Below are 23,620 nucleotides of genomic sequence, written 5' to 3' on the forward strand. Positions count from 1 at the left end.
ATGACAGTGGCACGTAAAGTGCCCTCCGCCACACACCGTTGGGTGGCTTGCGGAGTATCAATGTAGATGTAGATATAGATAACGTCATTCAAACATTAATCGATTTGTGTCTGCATCCTGAAGTTGGTTCAAACGGTTCAAATGGCTCTAAACACTGTGGGACTTAACATCTAAGGTCATGAGTCCCCTAGAAATTAGAACTACTGAAACCTAACTAACCTAAGGACACCACACACATCCATGCCCGAGGCAGGATTGGAACCTGCGACGGTAGCAGCAGCGTGGTTCCGGACTGAAGCGCCTACAACCGCTCGACCACAGCGGCCGGCTCGTAAAGTTGTTCTTGTTTGAAAATGTCAGTTTACGAGCCTTATTCTCGTGATCTGCGGGAGGTGTTACTGTTTTGTTTCAGTATGAAGAAAGCAGCGGCTGAGACTCATCGAATGCTCTCAAGCACGTATGGTAAGGACGCTTTTAGTGGAATAATGTGTCGTGAGTGGTTTCAACGCTTCAGGAACGGCGATTTTAACGTCGTTGACCGGCATAGTGGTGGAAGAGAGAGTGTTTTCGAAGATGCAGAATTGGAGACATTGCTGAGTGACGACTCGCGTCAAACTCAAGAATTATTGTGGGAGTGACACAGCAAGCCATTCCAAGGCTATGGGCATGATTCAGAAAGAAGGAACTTGGTTCAAAAATGGCTCTGAGCACTATGGGACTTAACAGCTATGGTCATCAGTCCCCTAGAACTTAGAACTACTTAAACCTAACTAACCTAAGGACATCACACAACACCCAGCCATCACGAGGCAGAGAAAATCCCTGACCCCGCCGGGAATCGAACCCGGGAACCCGGGCGTGGGAAGCGAGAACGCTACCGCACGACCACGAGATGCGGGCGAAGGAACTTGGGTCCCGTGTGAGCTGAAACCGAGAGACGTTGTACGGCGTTTGTGTGTTTGTGAAGAGTTGCTTCGGAGGCAAAAACGGAAGGGATTTCTGCATCGACTTGTGACCGGGGATGAAAAATAGGTTCATTACGATAACCCTAAATACAAAAAATCATGGGGATATCCCGGCCATGCTTCCACGTCGACTGCCAAACCGAATATTCACGGTTCCAACATCATGCTCTGCATTTGGTGGGACCAGCTCGGCGTCGCGTTCTATGAGGTGTTAAAACCGAGTGAAACAATCACAGGTGCTCGTTATAGAACGCAATCAATGCGTTTGAGCGGAGCATTAAAAGACAAACGGCCGAAATACAGCGAGAGGCACGATAAGGTGATTTTGAAGCAGAACAACGCTCGACCCCACGTTGCCAAAGAAGTCAGAACGTACTTGGAAACGTTAAAATGGGAAGTCCTACCCCAGCCGCCGCATTCTCCAGGCATTGCTCCCTCTGACTATCACCTGTTTAGATCAATGGCGCATGGCCTGGCTGACCAACACGTCCGATCTCATGGAGAAACCACAAATTGGATCGATTCGTGGATCGCTTCAAAAGATGAACAATTTTTTCGACGCGGGATTCGTACACTGCCCGAAAGATGGGAGAAAGTAAAGGCCAGCGATGGAAAATACTCTGAATGAGACATGTGTAAGCCGGCCGAAGTGGCCGTGCGGTTCTGGGCGCTACAGTCTGGAGCCGGGCGACCGCTACGGTCGCAGTTCGAATCCTGCCTCGGGCATGGATGTGTGTGATGTCCTTAGGTTAGTTAGGTTTAAGTAGTTCTAAGTTCTAGGGGACTGATGACCTCAGAAGTTAAGTCGCATAGTGCTCAGAGCCATTTTTTTTTTTTAGACATGTGTAATCAATTTCTTTCATTAAAGTCTCAAATGTTGGGGAAAAAGCAGCGGAAGGAAAGTTGTACACCTTGTAACTCATACTTAACGATCAATTTTTCAAGAAATATGCATGTCTTCTGGTTTCTAATTACGTATCACACCCAGAATTCTGGTTTTTATTGGAAATACACATTCTTCATCGATGTATTATAAAAGATGGTTACAGATTTTTCAAGTCAAGAAAACATTACACATGCAAATTTTTCGTTGAAAAATTAAAACCAAATACTCTATGCCGATTGTTTCATACGACAGTTGTGGTCTCACAAGAGCTAGACTCATAAGCAATTTTTACGGTGTCGAGCGGGCTGTATATATGCTGAATTTTTTGCAGTTGTCGCCGTACCACTGCCATCTGAGCCCAGAAGAACTGATCTGGAGCCAAGATAAGGGATTTGCCGCGAGAAATAACAAGCCGCTAAAGTACTGGAACTAATGCACGAAGCCTTATGACACGTCACTGCCGAGCGATGGCGGAACGCAGAACAGCGCGTCATAAAAGAGGAGCAGGCGGAAATGTGGGCTTTTTGGTGGTCTGGGATTCTGTTGTTGATCACGTCGGTATCAGCGTGGCGGTACTGAAATGTACCGCTTTCCTCGGATGGAAGAAGTTCAGAGATTACCAGACGACTAGCTGAAATATCTTCACTGGCTTCAACTTTTAACTAGCTGGTGAAATCCTAGCAGTGCGGCTTTACGCCGCACATAGCTCATGCAGAAAAATTACCCCAGTCAGGAATTTTCATCACTCTCGTTTATAATTACAGTACTATGTATTCTAAGTTTTCCAGTAGATCACCTAAGAATCGGTCTGAGGCGTCTTGTCACGGTGGTCGAGCGGTTCTAGGCGCTTCAGTCTGGAACCGCGCGACCGCTACGGTCGCAGGTTCGGATCCTGCCTCGGGCATGGATGTGTGTGATGTCCTTAGGTTAGTTAGGTTTAAGTAGTTCTAAGTTCTAGGGGACTGATGACCTCAGATGTTAAGTCCCACAGTGCTCAGAGACATTTGAACCATTTTGAACGTTTTGTCGCGGTCCGCGCGGCTTGCTCCGTCGGTGGTTGGAGAACTCCCTCGGGCATGGGTGTGTCTGTTGTCCATAGGGTAAGTTAGTTTAAGTTAAATTAAGTAGTGCGTAAGCTTAGGGACCGATGACCTCAGCGGTTTGGTCCCATTAGACATTACCAAAAATTTCCAATTATCTAAGAATCGTACAGCCTGCGTTGTATCATTATTTCCTTCAGTTCGAAAATTAAATGACATTCAAGGCTATATTGTTCTCTGATCGTATCTTTTTACGTCTTTACTACAACTGTTCCCATCACTGCAGGTTAGTTGCACCACGTGCTCTCCAAGTTAAATGAGCCGGTAAATCTGCTGTCCCGTATTATTGCGGAGTCGATGTACGCGTAACGCACAGCATAAAACGTATTCTCATTATAGTACTTGACTGTACTCTAGAGAGATTAGCTTCTGCTCTACGTGAAACGATACCCAATGAGGTTCCAGCAAACGCGGAAGAACAGATGAAGGGCTTATTTCAATAGTGGTACAAGTCTATTTTTGTTCATTTTCAGAGGTAGCGTCCTAAAGTTCGCTGAAAAATCTGCAGTTGAGATACCAGAAATTTTCAAGCTTATGGCTTCTTGGTAGAGATTGTAAGACGTGTGTATTTCTATTGTCTAACCACAATTTACGAAAGATGTTTATATTTTATTAATAGGATTTAGTAGGAATAATTAATATTTGTCATTTTGGAAATAATTGTGGTAGTAGGGAACGTCTGCACCAAAGTATTGTTGGCGGGAGAGACCGCAGATTGACATAGTTTTAAAAAGGGCGGGAGAACCCGTATGGATACGTTTTAAGAAAAGAGCGAGAAAGGCTTCGCATTGATACATTTTATGATGGTAGCAGGGATTGTCGGCACCCGAAAGCATTGTTGGCGGGAGAGATCGCACTTTAGCGTTCGTAGGAAGTCAGTAGTAAGCGAGATGTGAAGCGAGTTGGTAGCAGGTCTGAAGCGAGAGGTTGAGAGGAGCGGTGTGCCTGCCAGCCACCAGCTGTGACTTACAAGAGATTATAAACGGACGTACAGAGACATCAGCTGACTATTATCATAAGAGGAACTAATATTACTGAATTACACTCCTGGAAATGGAAAAAAGAACACATTGACACCGGTGTGTCAGACCCACCATACTTGCTCCGGACACTGCGAGAGGGCTGTACAAGCAATGATCACACGCACGGCACAGCGGACACACCAGGAACCGCGGTGTTGGCCGTCGAATGGCGCTAGCTGCGCAGCATTTGTGCACCGCCACCGTCAGTGTCAGCCAGTTTGCCGTGGCATACGGAGCTCCATCGCAGTCTTTAACACGGGTAGCATGCCGCGACAGCGTGGACGTGAACCGTATGTGCAGTTGACGGTCTTTGAGCGAGGGCGTATAGTGGGCATGCGGGAGGCCGGGTGGACGTACCGCCGAATTGCTCAACACGTGGGGCGTGAGGCCTCCACATTACATCGATGTTGTCGCCAGTGGTCGGCGGAAGGTGCACGTGCCCGTCGACCTGGGACCGGACCGCAGCGACGCACGGATGCACGCCAAGACCGTAGGATCCTACGCAGTGCCGTAGGGGACCGCACCGCCACTTCCCAGAAAATTAGGGACACTGTTGCTTCTGGGGTATCGGCGAGGACCATTCGCAACCGTCTCCATGAAGCTGGGCTACGGTCCCGCACACCGTTAGGCCGTCTTCCGCTCACCCCCCAACATCGTGCAGCCCGCCTCCAGTGGTGTCGCGACAGGCGTGAATGGAGGGACGAATGGAGACGTGTCGTCTTCAGCGATGAGAGTCGCTTCTGCCTTGGTGCCAATGATGGTCGTATGCGTGTTTGGCGCTGTGCAGGTGAGCGCCACAATCAGGACTGCATACGACCGAGGCACACAGGGCCAACACCCGGAGTCATGGTGTGGGGAGCGATCTCCTACACTGGCCGTACACCACTGGTGATCGTCGAGGGGACACTGAATAGTGCACGGTACATCCAAACCGTCATCGAACCCATCGTTCTACCATTCCTAGACCGGCAAGGGAACTTGCTGTTCCAACAGGACAATGCACGTCCGCATGTATCCCGTGCCACCCAACGTGCTCTAGAAGGTGTAAGTCAACTACCCTGGCCAGCAAGATCTCCGGATCTGTCCCCCATTGAGCATGTTTGGGACTGGATGAAGCGTCATCTCACGCGGTCTGCACGTCCAGCACGAACGCTTGTCCAACTGAGGCGCCAGGTGGAAATGGCATGGCAAGCCGTTCCACAGGACTATATCCAGCATCTCTACGATCGTCTCCATGGGAGAATAGCAGCCTGCATTGCTGCGGTGGATATACACTGTACTAGTGCCGACATGGTGCATGCTCTGTTGCCTGTGTCTATGTGCCTGTGGTTCTGTCAGTGTGATCATGTGATGTATCTGACCCCAGGAATGTGTCAATAAAGTTTCCCCTTCGTGGGACAATGAATTCACGGTGTTCGTATTTCAATTTCCAGGAGTGTATTTTTTTGAGAAACTCGAGACTACTGAAGGTATGTTTGCACAATGCTTGTTGTAAGATTATTGTAAAAAGTAAGTCCCATTTGAACGTTTGTAAAATCATTTCATTACCAACAGTAAATACTTGAAGCGTTTTCAGAATATAATTAATTTTTGGCAGCAATGTTGCATTACTGATTGTAATTCATCTTAAAAACCATCAACGTTAAACTCACCCGGTATGTATCTACGTAGCCACTGTGCCCAGTGGGCAGTGTGCACTAGCGTAGGCGTGCGGTCTGTGTGTGTTTCAGTTCCACCCGGGGGGCCAGGCGTTCTCGACGGCGTCTGAAGACAAGTCCGCCCGGCTGTGGGACCTGCGGTCTGACCAGCAGGTGGCGCGCTACGAGACGCCGGCGGGCAACGGCGGCCCCGGCTTCACCTGCTGCGGGCTCTCCCTGTCCGGCCGCTACCTGCTGGCCGGCGCCGACGACAACTCCATACACTCCTGGGACACCCTCAAACTCTCACACTGCGGTCAGTGTTTTTTTTTTTTTTTGGTCATCAGTCTACTCACTGGTTTAATGCGGCCCGCCACGAATTCCTTTCCTGTGCTAACCTCTTCATCTCAGAGTAGCACTTGCAACCTACGTCCTCAATTATTTGCTTCACGTATTCCAGTCTCTGTCTTCCTCTACAGTTTTTGCCCTCTACAGCTCCCTCTAGTACCATAGAAGTCATTCCCTCATGTCTTAGTAGATGTCCTATCATCCTGTCCCTTCTCCTTATCAATGTTTTCCACATATTCCTTTCCTCTCCGATTCTGCGTAGAACCTCCTCATTCCTTACCTTATCAGTCCACCTAATTTTCAACATTCGTCTATAGCACCACATCTCAAATGCTTCGATTCCCTTCTGTTCCGGTTTTCCCACAGTCCATGTTTCACTACCATACAATGCTGTACTCCAGACGTACGTCCTCAGAAATTTCTTCCTCAAATTAACGCCGGTATTTGATATTAGTAGACTTCTCTTGGCCAGAAATGCCTTTTTTGCCATAGCGAGTCTGCTTTTGATGTCCTCGTTGCTCCGTCCGTCATTGGTTATTTTACTGCCTACGTAGCAGAATTCCTTAACTTCATTGAGTTCGTGACCATCAATCCTGATGTTAAGTTTCTCGCTGTTCCCATTTCTACTACTTCTCATTACCTTCGTGTTACCCGATTTACTCTCAAACCATACTGTATACTCATTATGGTTTGAGAGTAAATCGGAGAAAGACGAAGGTAATGAGAAGTAGTAGAAATGAGAACAGCGAGAAACTGAACATCAGGATTGATGGTCACGAAGTCAATGAAGTTAAGGAATTCTGCTACCTAGGCAGTAAAATAACCAATGACGGACGGAGCAACGAGGACATCAGTAACCTCCTACAAATGAGCTGCTCCAGCACAGGTGAGCACTGGTGGGGAAGTCGGTAATGTGCAGCGAGCTGGGCACTTCTCGCCACACATTCAGATTGTTAGCAGTGCATAGCAACAAATGCATGGACAGTTGGGAAAGCTAGTGAACAGCTGCATTAGTGACCAGGGTTGAGGAAACTGTTGAAATTCTTGCACAATCGGAAAACTGTGCGACGCTTCCAACATGATGGATGTCCGGCACATAGCTCGCGTGCAGTTGAAGCGGTATTGAATAGCATATTTCATGACAGGTGGATTGGTCGTCGAAGCACCATACCGTGGCCCACACGTTCACCGCATCTGACGTCCCCGGATTTCTTTCTGTGAGGAAAGTTGAAGGATATTTGCTATCGTGATCCACCGACAACGCCTGACAGCATGCGTCAGCGCATTGTCAATGCAGGTGCGAACATTGCGGAAGGCGAACTACTCGCTGTTGAGAGGAATGTCGTTACACGTATTCCCAAATGCACTGAGGTTGAGGGCATCATTTTGAGCATCTATTGCATTAATGTGGTATTTACAGGTAATCACGCTGTAACAGCATGCGTTCTCAGAAATGATAAGTTCGCAAAGGTACATGTATCACATTGGAACAACCGAAATAAAATGTTCAAACGTACCTACGTTCTGTATTTTAATTTAAAAAACCTACCTGTTACGAACTGTTCGTCTGAAATTGTGAGCCATATGTTTGTGACTATTACAGCATCATCTATCACAAAGCGAAAAAAGTGGACCAACTAAAACATTCATATTTCTCTGCATACTACACGAATATGTAATAAAAAATGGGGATTCCTATTTAAAAAAACGCAGTTGATATCCGTTTGACCTATGGCAGCGCCATCTAGCGGGCCAACCATAGCGCCATATGGTTTTCTCCTTCAAGCTAGACGAGTTTCCTTCTTTGTGGTTTTTTCGTTTGACGCTTATTCCTCAGATATTTGTCCTGGTCACGATCAATGGACCACCATATATATATATATATATATATATATATATATATATATATATATATATACTCCTGGAAATGGAAAAAAGAACACATTGACACTGGTGTGTCAGACCCACCATACTTGCTCCGGACACTGCGAGAGGGCTGTACAAGCAATGATCACACGCACGGTACAGCGGACACACCAGGAACCGCGGTGTTGGCCCTCGAATGGCGCTAGCTGCGCAGCATTTGTGCACCGCCGCCGTCAGTGTCAGCCAGTTTGCCGTGGCATACGGAGCTCCATCGCAGTCTTTAACACTGGTAGCATGCCGCGACAGCGTGGACGTGAACCGTATGTGCAGTTGACGGACTTTGAGCGAGGGCGTATAGTGGGCATGCGGGAAGCCGGGTGGACGTACCGCCGAATTGCTCAACACGTGGGTCGTGAGGTCTCCACAGTACATCGATGTTGTCGCCAGTGGTCGGCGGAAGGTGCACGTGCCCGTCGACCTGGGACCGGACCGCAGCGACGCACGGATGCACGCCAAGACCGTAGGATCCTACGCAGTGCCGTAGGGGACCGCACCGCCACTTCCCAGCAAATTAGGGACACTGTTGCTCCTGGGGTATCGGCGAGGACCACTCGCAACCGTCTCCATGAAGCTGGGCTACGGTCCCGCACACCGTTAGGCCGTCTTCCGCTCACGCCCCAACATCGTGCAGCCCGCCTCCAGTGGTCGCGACAGGCGTGAATGGAGGGACGAATGGAGACGTGTCGTCTTCAGCGATGAGAGTCGCTTCTGCCTTGGTGCCAATGATGGTCGTATGCGTGTTTGGCGCCGTGCAGGTGAGCGCCACAATCAGGACTGCATACGACCTCGGCACACAGGGCCAGCACCCGGCATCATGGTGTGGGCAGCGATCTCCTACACTGGCCGTACACCACTGGTGATCGTCGAGGGGACACTGAATAGTGCACGGTACATCCAAACCGTCATCGAACCCATCGTTCTACCATTCCTAGACCGGCAAGGGAACTTGCTGTTCCAACAGGACAATGCACGTCCGCATGTATCCCGTGCCACCCAACGTGCTCTAGAAGGTGTAAGTCAACTACCCTGGCCAGCAAGATCTCCGGATCTGTCCCCCATTGAGCATGTTTGGGACTGGATGAAGCGTCGTCTCACGCGGTCTGCACGTCCAGCACGAACGCTGGTCCAGCTGAGGCGCCAGGTGGAAATGGCATGGCAAGCCGTTCCACAGGACTACATCCAGCATCTCTACGATCGTCTCCATGGGAGAATAGCAGCCTGCATTGCTGCGAAAGGTGGATATACACTGTACTAGTGCCGACATTGTGCATGCTCTGTTGCCTGTGCTTATGTGCCTGTGGTTCTGTCAGTATGATCATGTGATGTATCTGACCCCAGGAATGTGTCAATAAAGTTTCCCCTTCCTGGGACAATGAATTCACGGTGTTCTTATTTCAATTTCCAGGAGTGTATATATATATATACCATGCTATGTGATATGCCAATAGTTTCATGCTGCATGTGTCATTTGCACGATAAATCGTAATGATGTGGAATTAGTCACTATACGGGGTGAGTCACTAACTATTGCCGCCAAAAGTCACTCCGAAAGTATGATTGGAGCCGGGAGGTTTGTGGAACAAAAGCTGCATGAGACAACGGGGGCCATAGTATGACGGTGGTTTTTTCTTGCTAGGCGGGGTCGCGTCTAAGATATGAATATCAACTTGGTTTTGTTTTTTTTTTAAAAAATAGGACGGTGTAGTTTGGTACTTATTTTCTGATAGCGGCTATCGAAACGAATCCAAAGATGTTGAACAGTAAGGTCTTCGAAGGTCAACAAAGCTCAAAATGGTGGCATGAACGTCCGTTTACAGAAGGTGTTCGAAGTGATGACCATTGGTATCCGTGCAGTGCGGCAATCTTCTTCTCACGGACTGAGCGGTACTCCTTATCACATCTGCACTTATCGAAGCACATGCTCTGACAATTCTCTCTTGCATAACTTCAGGTGTAGTTGGAACGTCTTTATAAACAATGTCTTATACGAATCCTGACAAAAAAACAATCCAGAGGCGTCAAGTCTGGCGAGCGAGCCGGCCACGACACATCTTCTCCGCATCCAGTCCAATGATTTGGGAATTGTCTCAGCAACTCATTTGTAGCCATCAGCGAAAAATGTGCCGGACACCCATTGTGTTGATACCACATTCTGTTCCTTGTTCTTCCAATAACATATCTAATATTACGTGCAGGAATGTGGTGTACTTCCTACCATTACGGTTTCCGTTGATGAAATAGGGGCCTATAATTCTGTCCTCCAGAATCCCACACCATACATTCACCGACCACAGTTTTTGGTGTTGCAACTTGCCGCAGCCAACATGGATTTTCAATTGCCTAACAATGCATGTTATGCAAATTAACATTTCCACGATTTGTGAATGTACCCTCGTCAGTAAATAAAATCAAATTAATAAATGTGTCATTCCCCCTGAATCTGAAGTTGAGCCCATCGGCAGAATTCAATGCGACGCATACAATCCGTACCAGTTAATTCTTGGTGGGGGCTGATATGGTAAGGATGATGTTTATGGCAATGCAGAACATGAACAACACTACTCTGCCTCATGCCTAACAAGAATCTCGACCACAGTGACAAGAGTACCAATTTCCGCTTCCTCGTCAGTAACTTTCCTTTGTCGGAAGTGTTTCCGATGCATTAAAGGTCCAGTTGTTCTCAATTTATCATACACATATTTAAATGTACGACGTGTAGAGTGAGTATGTTGAGGATATCTTTCATTGTATAAGTCTATAGCTTTCACTAAATTTCGTTGGCATTCTCTGTAAATGAGAAGCAAATGGAGTTGTTCTTCGAATACATCATTCACATTCGCTTAATTCGACGATACTAGTCTTATAGTTACTATCAGTGTTGTATTGCGAAATCATCAAATGGTGTTTACATGCCAATGGCACGTTAGATGGATACACCGTATTCGGCGAATATTTACTATTTGCACGATATACGAGAGAGAATTGTCTGTCAGAGCATGTGCTTTGATAAGTGCCAAAGTGATAAGGAATACCACTCAATCCATGATAAGAAGAGTGGAGCACTGCACTGATTCCAATGGTCATCACTTCGAACACCTTCTGTAAATGGATCTTAATGCCACCATTTTGACCTTTGTTGACCTTCAAAGACCTTACTGTTACACGTCATTGCATTCGTCTCGATAGCTGCTAGAAGAAAATAAGTACCAAACTATAGCATCCCACTTTAAAAAAAAAAAAAAACAAAGTTGACATTCATATCCCTGATGCGATCCCACCTAGCAACATAAAACCAATGTCATATTATAGCCCACGTTCCTCCATGCAACATTTGTCCCACAAACGTTTCAGCTAAAATCATACTTTCGGAGTTATTCTAGGTGGCAATAGTTAGTGACTCACCCTGTATATACGAGGGCGTTTGAAAGGTCCGTGCAAAAATAAAAACTACTTACTTGTTTGGGGTAAACTTTTTTGTTTTTCGGCATAGTCTCCGAGGGAGCCAAGTCTTATGGAATAGGGGGGATGTGAAACGACTTAGAATCCTATTTCCATTAATTTTGCAACCACAACGGTTGACGTGTGTGCTGGCGCATTGTCGTGATGGAAAAGGACTTATTTGCTGTCCAATCGCCGGTGTTTTTTTTTTTTTGCAGCTTGGGTTTCAAACCGTCCAATAACGATGAATAATATGCACGTGTAATAGTTTTACCCTTTTCCAGACAGTCGATGAGGATTATCCCTTGTGAATCCCAAAAGACAGTCAGCATAACCTTTCCGGCCGAAGAAATGGTCTTCGCCTTTTTTGGTGCAGATTCTCTCTTGGTAACCCATTGTTTAGATTGTGGTTTGGAGTATAGTAATGTATCCATGTTTCACACACAGTGACGAAACGACACTTAGAGTCCTGCAGATTCTTCCTGAACAGCTGAAAACCATCCTTGCAACACTTCACACGATTCCGTTTTTGGTCAAGCGTGAGCAATGGCGGAACCCATCTTGCAGGTAGCTTTCTCATGTCCAAATAGTCATGCAAAATATTATGTACCCGTTCATTCATACAAGGTCCCAATCTTCTACACAGTCCAATCTACCAGTTTCACGAATGATGATGAATGATGAGGATAGCACGAACATGCAGTCCCCAGGCAGAGAAAATCGCCAACCTGGCCTGGAATCGGACTTGGGACCCTGTGGTCGAGAGACAGCAACGCTAGCCACTATACCACGAACTGCGGATTTCCTGGACTTGCACCATAGGGTTGAGAACTGCAAGGTCCCCCTAAATGGGTCAGGTGTGCACTACATATCAAAGGCTGTTACTCAGGTAGCTGGCTGTGTTTCGGGTGCACACAAGGGTTCTTTTAGATTGGGTGACTCTATCCAATCCATATAACGATAGCTGTAGGAAACCCAGAAGTATCAGTGTAAGATCGAAAAAAAGTGCTTCCAATAGGTTAAAGTATTAAAATCCTAATGGTAAACTGCTGAAGCATTGACAACACAGCAACAGAGTTTGAAGCGCTCATGAAAAACAGTGAAGCTCACACAAAACGAGGCACAGAAAGCTGGTTGAAATCTGACATTTATAGCAGTGAGATTTTTGAGGAGAATTTAAGTGTATATCGAAAGGATAGGCACATGGGAAATGGTGGTGGCTTATTAATTCAAATCCACCAAGTTAGAAATTTAAGCTGCTTGTAAAACTGTTTGGGAAAGGCTCAGTATCAGGGGTGGGCATAAAATGATAGCTGAATCCTTCCATCGCCCACCAGACTCATCTCCTGATGTGACCAAAAACTTTAGAGAAAATCTCAATTCACTTTTATGTAAGTTCCCGTATGACACTGTAATCACTGGTGGAGACTTTCATGATCCAATAAATAATTGGGAAAATTACAGTTTCGTTAGTGACAGGTGTGATAAGAGATCCTGTGAAACTACTAAACGCCTTCTCTGAAAACTACCTGTAACAGATAGCTAGGAACCCCATTCATGATGGAAACATATTGGATGTAATGGCAACAAATAGACCTGACCTCTTTGGGGATGTCCACATCGAAATTGGTATCACTGACCATGGTGTGGTTGTGGCAACAAAGTACAAAGAACAACTAAAACATGCAGAAAGATATATATTTTCAGTAAACTAGTCAAAAAATTAGCAGTGTCATATCTCAATGAGAAATATGAAACTTTCATCACAGGACAAGAACATGTAGAGGAACTCTGGCTCAAGTTTAAAAGAATAGTTGATCATGTACTGGATAGATGTGTACCCAGTAGAACAGTGCATAATGAGAGGGAACCCCATGGTATACAGTCACTTAAAAGAACCTTCTGAAGAAACTGAGAGTATTGCATAATACATGTAAAACGAAGTGTAGGGATATAGATAGAGACATTCTGAATGAAATAAGTTCGGCTGTCAAGAGAGCAACGCGTGATACCTTCAGCGACTACTGTAGCAGAATATTGTCAATTGATCGTTCACAGAAACCAAAGAGATTCTGGTCATATGTAAAGGCTGTTAGTGGCACCAAAGTCAGTGGCACCTGTCCCTAGCGAAACTGAGGGTAACAAAGAAAAGCTGAAATGCTTAACTCCATTTTCAAAAGTTCATTTGCAGTGTAAAACCCAGGAGAACTTTTTCGATTTAATCCTCATACCACTGAAAAGATTAATGAAATATGTATTAGTGTCAGTGGTGTTGAGAAATAGCTGATATCGCTGAAACAGAACAAAGCTCCAGGCGCCGAAGGAATTGCTGTCAGACTTTATACTGAATTTGCGGCTGACTTAGTCCCTTTTCTAACTGTGGTAGATCCCTCGACCAAAAAACCGTGCCCAGTTCTTGGAAAAAGCCATGAGTCATACTTGTATTGATCCAAAAACTACTGTCCAATATCCTTGGCATGAATTTGTTGTAGAATCTTAGCTCAAACGTAATGAGGTATCTTGAGCAGAAGGACCTCCTCACTGCTAGCCAGCGTGGATTTAGAAAACATCGATCATGTGAAAACACACACTCGCACTTTTCTCTCATGACATACTGACAACTTTGGATCAAGACAATCAGGTAGATGCTGTATTTCTAGATTTCTGAAAAGTGTTTGACTCAGTACTACACCTACGCTTGTTGTCAAATCTATGATCATATGGGGCATCAAGTGAAATTTGTGACTGGATTGAGGACGTTTTGGTAGAGAGGACATAACATGTTATCTTGTATGGAGAGACATCATCAGATGTAGAAGTGACATCGGATGTGTGTTGGGCCCCTGGCTGTTCATGATGTATATCAATGGTCTTGCAGACAATATTAATGGTAAAATCAGGCGTTTTGCAGATGGTGCAGTTATCTATAACGAACTACTAACTGAAAGAATCTGCATAAATATCCAGTAGGATCTTGATAACATTTCAAAGTGGTACAAACATTGGCAACTTGCTTTAAATGTTCAGGAATGTAAAATTTTGCACTTCAGCGTACGAAAAAGCGTTGTAACCTATGACTATAATATCAGTGAGTCACTGTTGGAATTAGCCAACTCATACAAATACCTGCATGTAACACTTTCTAAGAATATGAAGTGGAATAATGACATAAGTTTAGTTGTGAGTAGGGCAGGTGGTTTGTCTTCGGGTTTATTGGTAGAATGCTGGGGAAGTGCAGTCAGTCAACAAAGGAGATTGCTTACAAATTACTCATGCAATGGGTTCTAGAATGTTGCTCAAGTGTGTGGGATCCATAGCAAATAGGACTAATAGGGGATATTGAACGTATACAGAAAAGGCAGCACAAATGGTCACAGGTTTGTTTAAGCTGTGGGAGTGTGTCACAGAGATGTTGAAGGAACTCAACTGGAAGGCTCTTGAAGATAGACAAAACACATAAGCTATCCCAAAAAAGGTCTATCAGCAAAGTTTCAAGAAGTGGCTTTATGATTCTAGGTATATACTAAAACCCCCTATGTATCACTCATATAGGGATGATGAGGATAAGATTAGAATAATTACTGTATGCACAGAGGCATTCAAAGAATTATTCTTCCCACACTCCATGCATGAATATATATATATATATTCACACACGCGATGTAATCTTCGGTGCAAACTCTAAAATTTATATATATATATATATATATATATATATATATATATATATATATAAGATTTTGATAATCTGCACTATTGATGGAATTATATTTGTACACTGACAACGTAACTGTTAGTCAGTCTTAAATTACTAAATAAAATAATCTTCTTCTCTAACTGACACCGTAAATTATTGTGCCGTATGACTCAGTGATTAATTAGATAAGAACCAGTACACCACAGAGTCTTTAAAGAAGTGAACTCCAACATATAAAAGGAGTTCAAACTTTGATTACTTTACAAATGAGCATTTGATGTTAAACATGCAATCGAGAAAAAGTTTAGGGAAGTTCTGAAATGAAATGTTAAGTCTGTTGGAAGTTGCTAAGTTCTCTCATTCTCAGATACTGTGTGACTATAGCCTGGGTATCTGCATGCAGCAAGCTATGCAGCCTCAACACATGTACACATTTCCTAACTGTTATACGTGTTTTGCTGTCTTAAACCTTGAACATAAGATTATATCTCTTAATGAATGGATTATGACTGCATTTTGATTATTAAATTCGTTCACAAATTATGTCGAATCAAGTTTTTGTAGCCCCAGAAGCCATTAGATTTGCAACTTACAACTGGGACCTTGCTCCATAAACTGGGTTAGTTGTTTATAAATGTAAATCAGAAGCAGTGATTAATTAATAAAGATGAGAGGATTGAAGGCATTTCCTTATTTATAAAATGTAATAAATTTTTGATTCATTACAAACTGAATACCATTCATTTTTTATTTTATTAATTTATTTATTTTTGGTGGAGCATTCAGTCAATTATCAGACAAGCTAATAGTTGGGCAGATGGGGATCCCAGTTTGAAATAAATGAGAGGGGCTTACCAGTTCTGGCATACACCTTACAACCAAGTGTAGCCTCCCAAAAATCTTGGTCGAAACAGGTGATTGGAACCACATTAATTTATTTCTGGGTCATGATATTTCGTTGAGGATGTTCTCACAGTCAAAAATTGAAGTATTACGTGTGTGTGTGTTTGTTTTACTGAATGGAGTGTAATACGATCATATACCTTTTGTGCATAGAGCAATGAATACATAACCTCGGCATACGTGTCCCTACCTAAGAGTCTGTTAAAAAAGTCTTTTGTAGGCTTTATTTTGCATCGTTGCTAGATTCTAATATTGTGACACCGGCATGGGATCTCATGATGAATCCAGTTTGTTAATCCATCCATCTCTTGTTCTCTCGTAGGCTTCTAGTTTCAAGATGTGATTAACGTGAACATGTGATGCCTAGTAAATTATGGAGCATTACTGTACATACATTGTTCAATTCGAAAGCATACAGGATACCATATTTGTTTAGTTATGGTACATAGCACAGCTGCACCCTTTGTAGTTTATTCAGAGCTACTCGCAGGCCTAGTGCTATTTATATTTATGCCATTTACACATTGTTTTGATTGCGAGTATATGACCATTGTGCTTAGCACTCCCAAAACCATCTTTATAGAGCTCACACAAAGTCACCTGGGTCATGCACAGAATCATGTTCTCGTCCCGACCGCTGAGTGAGTCTGTTCCTTTGTGTTGAATGGGCGACTGCTCAGTTTGCTGTCATCTGCTGGGCTGTGTGCTCCATCCATTAGATGCAGCAACACCAGCTGTACATGTGTTGATTTTTTTTCAGTGCCCTAGTCACACACCGTTTATTCCAAATGTCTTGTTGTCAAATTACTGGCATAGCCAATTAGCACTAGCATCTGCAGACATACTGGTTGTAGCTTGGATGTTGTGTGAAATAGGGGTTTGACCAAAGGCTTCAGCTGTTGAACTGTATACCCCCTACTCGGACATAGCCATTCACTACCAGTCCTCCTGCCACTGCCATTCTCCAACCCCCCCCCCCCCCCTTCCATTTCATCCACATGGGTAACAGAGAAGTAATTTTCTGAGTACTCTGCAGTCAGTTTTTTATGAGTTGAAAGTCATAGCTCACACTGTTTTCACTGTGAATTGCTGTCTCACTACCTTTTATAATAATCCAGTTAACATGTACCTGTAAGTCATTACTCTGCAAGACTGAGATTTCAGATGATGGTTGTGAACTGCCATTGACATGTATGTTGTCGTTATTCTTGCAGGCACGCTGTCTGGGCATGAGAACAGGGTGACATCACTGAACGTGTCCCCCAATGGCATGGCTGTGGCCACATGCTCCTGGGACCAGTATGTACGAGTCTGGGGCTGAACCCAGGACCCCTGCCACTGCCACCACCACCACCACCCGTAGCCCCACCTACCATAAACAGCCGACTGCGGAGCAGATGTTGGCCGTCAAGTATGGTGTCACCTCATGGAAAGGCACTTCAACACTTTTGTAGTCGTGACATATAGTACAGTGTGAGGGCACTGCCCAAGACGTGAAATGAATCTCACAATGCCATGCACCCTCCCCATTCTTAACTGATACATTTCAAGAGTAATACTACAGGATGTCGGGTTAAGCTTCAGGATGCTACAAATCAAACTGCAGACAAATTGCACTGCTCACATTCACCAATGTTGTTTATTTTATCCAAAATTTTGTTCAAGAACTAAACTCGCTCCTCTTCATACTGCCATTACATTTTTTTGTGCTGCAAAGCCGTTAATGTACTTCTTCTTGTTTCATTTTGTAATCTAGTAATTGATATATCAATTTATATAGAAATATGTTATCATGTCACAAGTGTAATTACGCTACAGCTCTAATATTACTTCAATCTACTCTTAAACACTCATATATTTTTGCGTCATCTCAGTCACATCATATCACTCACTCCAATTCAGTTCCACCACTTCTCCAATTCTCACTTCTGCATCTTCCTGTATATTTGAAGTCATTGTAATCAACATCATTTTTAACAAATACTGGATGTAAGGTTCAGCTTTCAGGTGTTATAAATTAATTTACAAACCAGTTGTTCTGTTCACAGTCACCAAAATTATTAATTCTGGCCACATATAGTTTTAAACAGTTACCCCCATCTTATTAATGTCGACATCTGCATTTGCTCTGTTGTAACACAAGTAATTTATTTGTTCTTGTCTCGTTATACAAAGTAACACTTGACATATTCATTAACATGGAGGTATAGTATCATATTTAAAGCATAATTACGCTACAGCAATAGTACCAGATACTCACAAACACACAAATATTTGTACAGCATTACAATCACACAATATCACTCACTCCACTTTAATCTCATAACTTCTGCCCTTGCAATACTTGTTTCTGAATCCTCCTGTATAGTTAAATATGACATAACAGATGTAATTTAAAAATATCAATACTTAATATGAGGTTAAGCTTAAGAATGTTAAAAATTAAATGTCAAAATTTGTGTTTTTGTGGTGTGATACATTAATGTATCTACCCTTGGTTCATTTCATAAATTAGTGTTAGATGAATCAATTTTTACAGTGATGTATAATCTTTCCTTAAGTATAATTATACTACAGTTGTTACATTATTTTCGTTAATTCTAAAATACATATCCATTTGTGCACCATCTTAATCAGACCATTTTACTCATTGCACTTCATTCCCTACACTCGATAGCAACTGAAAGCAGGAGAAAGTCAAATAGTAGAAGAAAAATACTCACGTAAAAACACAAGGTTCATTCAGTGGACTTCATACAGTTAACATTATCTTGTGTGGAAAATATCCCTTAAGTTTTTTTAAGATAAACTCACAGTATTGTCGATCCTATTTTCTTAGTGTAATTCTTGTCTGTGTACTACCCTCCAGTTTGGTTACATTGCTTGAAAGGAAATAAATTGCTTGCAATTTGATGCCAGTAGGAAAAAGGGAAGATTTGCTCCTAGTTTTTTCATATGGAATACAACAAAAATGGCATAAAATCTCATTTATTTTTTATCTAAGAATATCATCTAAAAGTGCCTGATTAACATTAATTTTTTGTGTTGCTTTATTAATTCAATTAAAAAACATATAATCCTATTATTTATATATTTATGAAGTAAATATTATGAGAATATCCCATGCCTGTTAAAAATTCCTAATAACTTTGTAAAGTCTCTCTGTTGTTTCCTGAAAACTTTTGATGACAGATGAAAGCTGAAGCATGTATTGCTTCTGTCTCGCGTTTTTCTTAAATTATTTATTCTTTGTTCTCTATGAACTAATCACATGTCTAAGCTAGACCATTAAAAACTTTCAATTTACTAACTAGGTGTAGAGAAGTAATGAAATATTCATTTTTATGACGCCACAAAGGATCTGTTGCACAGAACTGATCACTCAAGTCAAATTTGGCAAAACATAGTGTTGCTTTGTTAGAAAAAATAGTTCCATCTAGTAATGACTGTTTTATTCACTCATTTTCATACATTTGTCCTACTGTTCTGCTTCAAACTTAAGTTGAATGAGCATTTCCTGTTTTGATTCAGAAGAGAAATTGGAAACAAAAGTGTCAAGATAACAGATTCAGGAAACATATATCATAAATGGATTTGCATGTTTTGGTGAAGCCATATGAGAAATATTGTGACTGGCAGATTGTTATTTACGAAACTTTTAAACAATGGTGAAATTTAAATAAAGTACTTTGTTCCTAGAAGTTGCACAAACCATGCTTTAACATACATGCTGACAAGGAAAATAGAAATATCATTCATTACATTCGTCACTTTTGCAGATAAGTAAAATTAATTGTGGAACTATTTTTGAAACAGTTATAGCTTTTGCGAACCATTTTACATTGACAGATAGGCTCTGGAGAGTGGAATGATGCTCCACTATGTGGTGCTTCAACAAGAAGGATTGCAAATCACACTGAAGATTCGTTATATTTTTGGTATTGTTTCCATTGCTTGAATATCCTAATTTTTGTAAGCAGTTTCTCAGATTTTTCAGAATCAGTGCATTTTATCATTGATTCATCACTGCCCTCACAACTACTGTGAGGGCAGCTGCAAACCAAAAAACAGTAACATTTGTTAGACTGGTGGCAGTTTGCTGCCAGTTATTTCATGTGGCTGTTATCTGAACAAAAACATTACCTGAAGACAAAGATATTGTTCTTGAATGACAGCTACCTTCACACGAAAGTGGAATACAACAGGGACACCTTGGCTCACTCTCCCATCGATCTGACTTAGGGTCACTGGTGTGTGATGCTGCCTAACTAATGCAGTTTTTGAAATGAGAACAATATAGGTTAAGGAGGCTGCAGTAAACAACCTGTGTGGTTCAGGTAATTATTAAATCTGTAATGCAGAAATAAATTTTAAGAAGTTGATGGTCCTATTTTCTCCACTTTTGAAGGTCATAAGCTAGCCTACGTCTGTTACCCTATGGAGCCCAAGTTTCATACAAATTTAAGGTGGAATAAAACCAAACTGGGAGGCAGTTAAAAAAAAATGAGAAATTTAAAAAACTACGTTACAGCAACAATAATACAGATTTAGATAAAGTATTATATTTTTTGTTTCACAAAAGTATTTGTCTTCTTTATCATTGTTTATTAAATAGAATGCATCCAGAACTTATGGGATCTTTCAATTTATTTATAAAAGTTTTAATTCACAAGTAAACATCTCTTTTGCCTGTGCATTTCGTTTTGAGGTACAGCTTATTCCACAGAATGTGTCAAGCCTTCAAGGACTTCTTTTGAGTTAACTTAGAACACTTTATTTCAAGATGAAAAACATCCCCACATTTTTATAGAAAAGAAATATCTCTCTTGTTAAAGAGGTTGAGGTGACTTGAACTTTATGACTGTCGTAAAATGTTACATCTGCCTTATGTAATGCAATTACAATACATTACCAACAACAACTGTTACTTTGAAACAGTGTGTTCTATGATAACTATATGTAAAATTATTATTTTCCAGATAGTATGTTCTAGAGCAAAATGTTTACATCACTTTAAGGATAAATACTTCCAAACCATAATCTTATTACAGAGCTCAATACAACTGGAGACTGTGTTTCTGCATTGTATGAACACAGTTAATGTATGTTCAAACCATTTATGGTGATAAATAGGCTGTGATACATACAAATTCTTTCCCAAGTTATCTTGTTAAGAATGATCACTTATGTTACAAAATGTATATAACTCTGTCATGCCTGAGACATCTGTCATTGATGAAGATGCATAAAAACAATGGCCACACTTGCAGTGGCGTTTATAATGAGGTTTATAAATTACAGCAGAAAATAAATGGTATGTGATGAATTTATATGGGGATCCAAATTTACATAAACATAATAAGAATCCTGAATAATATTTACTAAGCAATGAAGCATTGATTATCTGTATAAGAGTTTTCAGTAGCTTCTTATATATAGTGTAAACTATAATTTACATATAAAACATTCAATTCCAGTGTGACCTTAACTTGTACAGAAATGTGTGTTCAGTGTACAATATCAAATTCTTCATGGATTACTAAGTTATTGGCACATATTACAGTGACACTGTAAAACACAGATGACAGTTCCACCAAAAAATCCATAGAAATGAATCTGATGTAAACATGACTGAGAATGAGGGAGCAATCCTTGAAAACACTTTGTAGATAAATGAAACAGCAACAGTAATATCATAATACAATGTTTGTTTGTCATCTCATTTATGTAGCCCTGGACATTTCGTGGAATGTGCTACCAAAGTTGGTGTAACATTGACCAATGAAGATGTAAGCACCTTATACGCAAGCTCACAAGAGAGTATAATAATGATGCAGCTTAACATACGGTGTCTAACACCGTACTGGTAAAAATAACTATTTGGTGTTTAGTGATATACAAGCAGAATTATCAATACATATACAGTGTGAGTGGAGTCATTATATCATAGTCTAAAAATAAAATTTATTGTACCAGGTTCACACAAAAATGTGGATATCTTAAATAAGAAACAAATCATTGCAGACACACTAACAAAAGTTTGTACAGTTATCAGGGGAGGGGCCCACCTACTTGCTAGATCTGTACTGTGTGTCATGAAGTTTGCTGCAAATTGATAGCTTTCCCTAAACTACTGTAACAATGATTTGTACCCAACAATAAGCAAGGGATTTCACATGTTTTGTGCCATAGTAATAGATTGCCTAAAGAACTAATAACATTGGTTAAACATTCCGCAAACAATCCATTTCAGCTTATTATTAATATCTTAATGAGAGCTTAACGTTTATTTGTTATGTACTCTCTTCCATAAACATTGTGAAACGAATTATTGCAGGTACACAACCTGTAACATATGTAATTTAGTAAAAACATCTGAATAACGAATACTGTAGTAACATAAACTGCCTGTGTACCAAACTCTTTACAAATCAATTTCCATGTTAGTTTCTTTGGAGAATGCTGCTTAACATTATAAGGTGTTGTAATTAGATAATATTCAGCAGTAAGGCTACGCTAATGTCATTCATTGACTGATTACACAAATGCTGATGACATCACCAAGAAAACGAATTATATGTTTGCAGGGAGCATTAGAAGCCAAGAGGTAATTATGCGTCAAATTTATCATCATTAAATTGCTAGCCTCTATATGTGCTTAGACACGTTTGTAAACAAATAATAAAAGATTAGCAGAGTGCTGTTACTCTGAAAACTGTTACTGTGTTTTCATTTAATCCAGTCATCTGTTACAAGTCTACACTGGTTGTTTAACAGTTATACAGCTTCAATGATAATTTTTGTTCTGGTTCTAAGTATAACTCACCCAAGATTAAACCATGCAGGGAACCAAAGTTTTGATTAAAGCTCCACAGGAAAAGTGTCACGTTATTGTAGAACACTTTACTACATTAAATGAATGCTAATTAGATACCTAATAATAATAATAATAATAACAATTTGGCTGCTTGACATAATAACAGTCAGTTACTGATAAAATGGAGAGAATGGGGAAATTGATCACCATTTCTTATTGTTAAGAGCCATGTCAGCTTTTGCATGGAATAAAATGCAGAAACTGTAGAAAATACCAAAGCGGAATACAGGCATCTACATGCTGCAGGAACAGAGGCCAAGGTACATGGATGAGAGGGGAATGCATTTATTGAACCTGGACAGTCAAGAGAATTGTAAGAGAGGCTAATAATACAGTGTATGCTTTGAATTTAAGTTGTTTACTAATTTCGTGCTTCAGATCTGCCGACAATAGTTGGTGCCATCAATTCTCCCACGTATGAAATAGCGAGATATCTAGCAAACTAGTTTGCAACCATATATTGGTATAACTGACTCATATAAAAGACTCGCATCATTTTACTGAGAAACGTAAAGGACTAGTTGTAGCTCCTGTAGATATTCTTGTGAGTTTTGACATAGTGCCCTTATTCACTTATTCCAGTTAACGAAGTTATGATTTTCATAACGGATATTTTTCCAGGAGATTTGACTGCCCTTTTTACACACTGCCTTACATTGAGTAACTTCTAGTGGGACGATGAATTTTATGAGCAACTTGACGGTGTAGCAATGGGTAACCCATCAGGTCCTGTGATCGCTAACTTCTATATGCAGAAATTTGAACAATTGGCTCTGGACAAAGCAAATGACACACTATAGATGACACATTTGTAGTTTGGC

The 23,620-nt window shown here is 41.7% G+C and overlaps 1 protein-coding gene across 1 annotated transcript in view; it reads left to right on the plus strand.

Annotated features, from left to right (window-relative positions):
• The window catches only part of LOC124553889 (guanine nucleotide-binding protein subunit beta-2), a 163,856-nt gene extending 141,232 nt beyond the window's left edge, over window positions 1–22,624 (plus strand). The window contains exons 7-8 of the mRNA XM_047127905.1: window positions 5,704–5,926; window positions 17,137–22,624. Of these exons, the coding sequence (XP_046983861.1) occupies window positions 5,704–5,926; window positions 17,137–17,243 (330 nt within the window). The 3' untranslated portion in view covers window positions 17,244–22,624. The remainder of the gene's footprint in view (window positions 1–5,703; window positions 5,927–17,136) is intronic.
• Window positions 22,625–23,620: the final 996 nt, after the last annotated feature.

The sequence above is a fragment of the Schistocerca americana genome, chromosome 11, assembly GCF_021461395.2.
Source record: "Schistocerca americana isolate TAMUIC-IGC-003095 chromosome 11, iqSchAmer2.1, whole genome shotgun sequence".
Taxonomy (NCBI): Eukaryota; Metazoa; Arthropoda; class Insecta; order Orthoptera; family Acrididae; genus Schistocerca; species Schistocerca americana.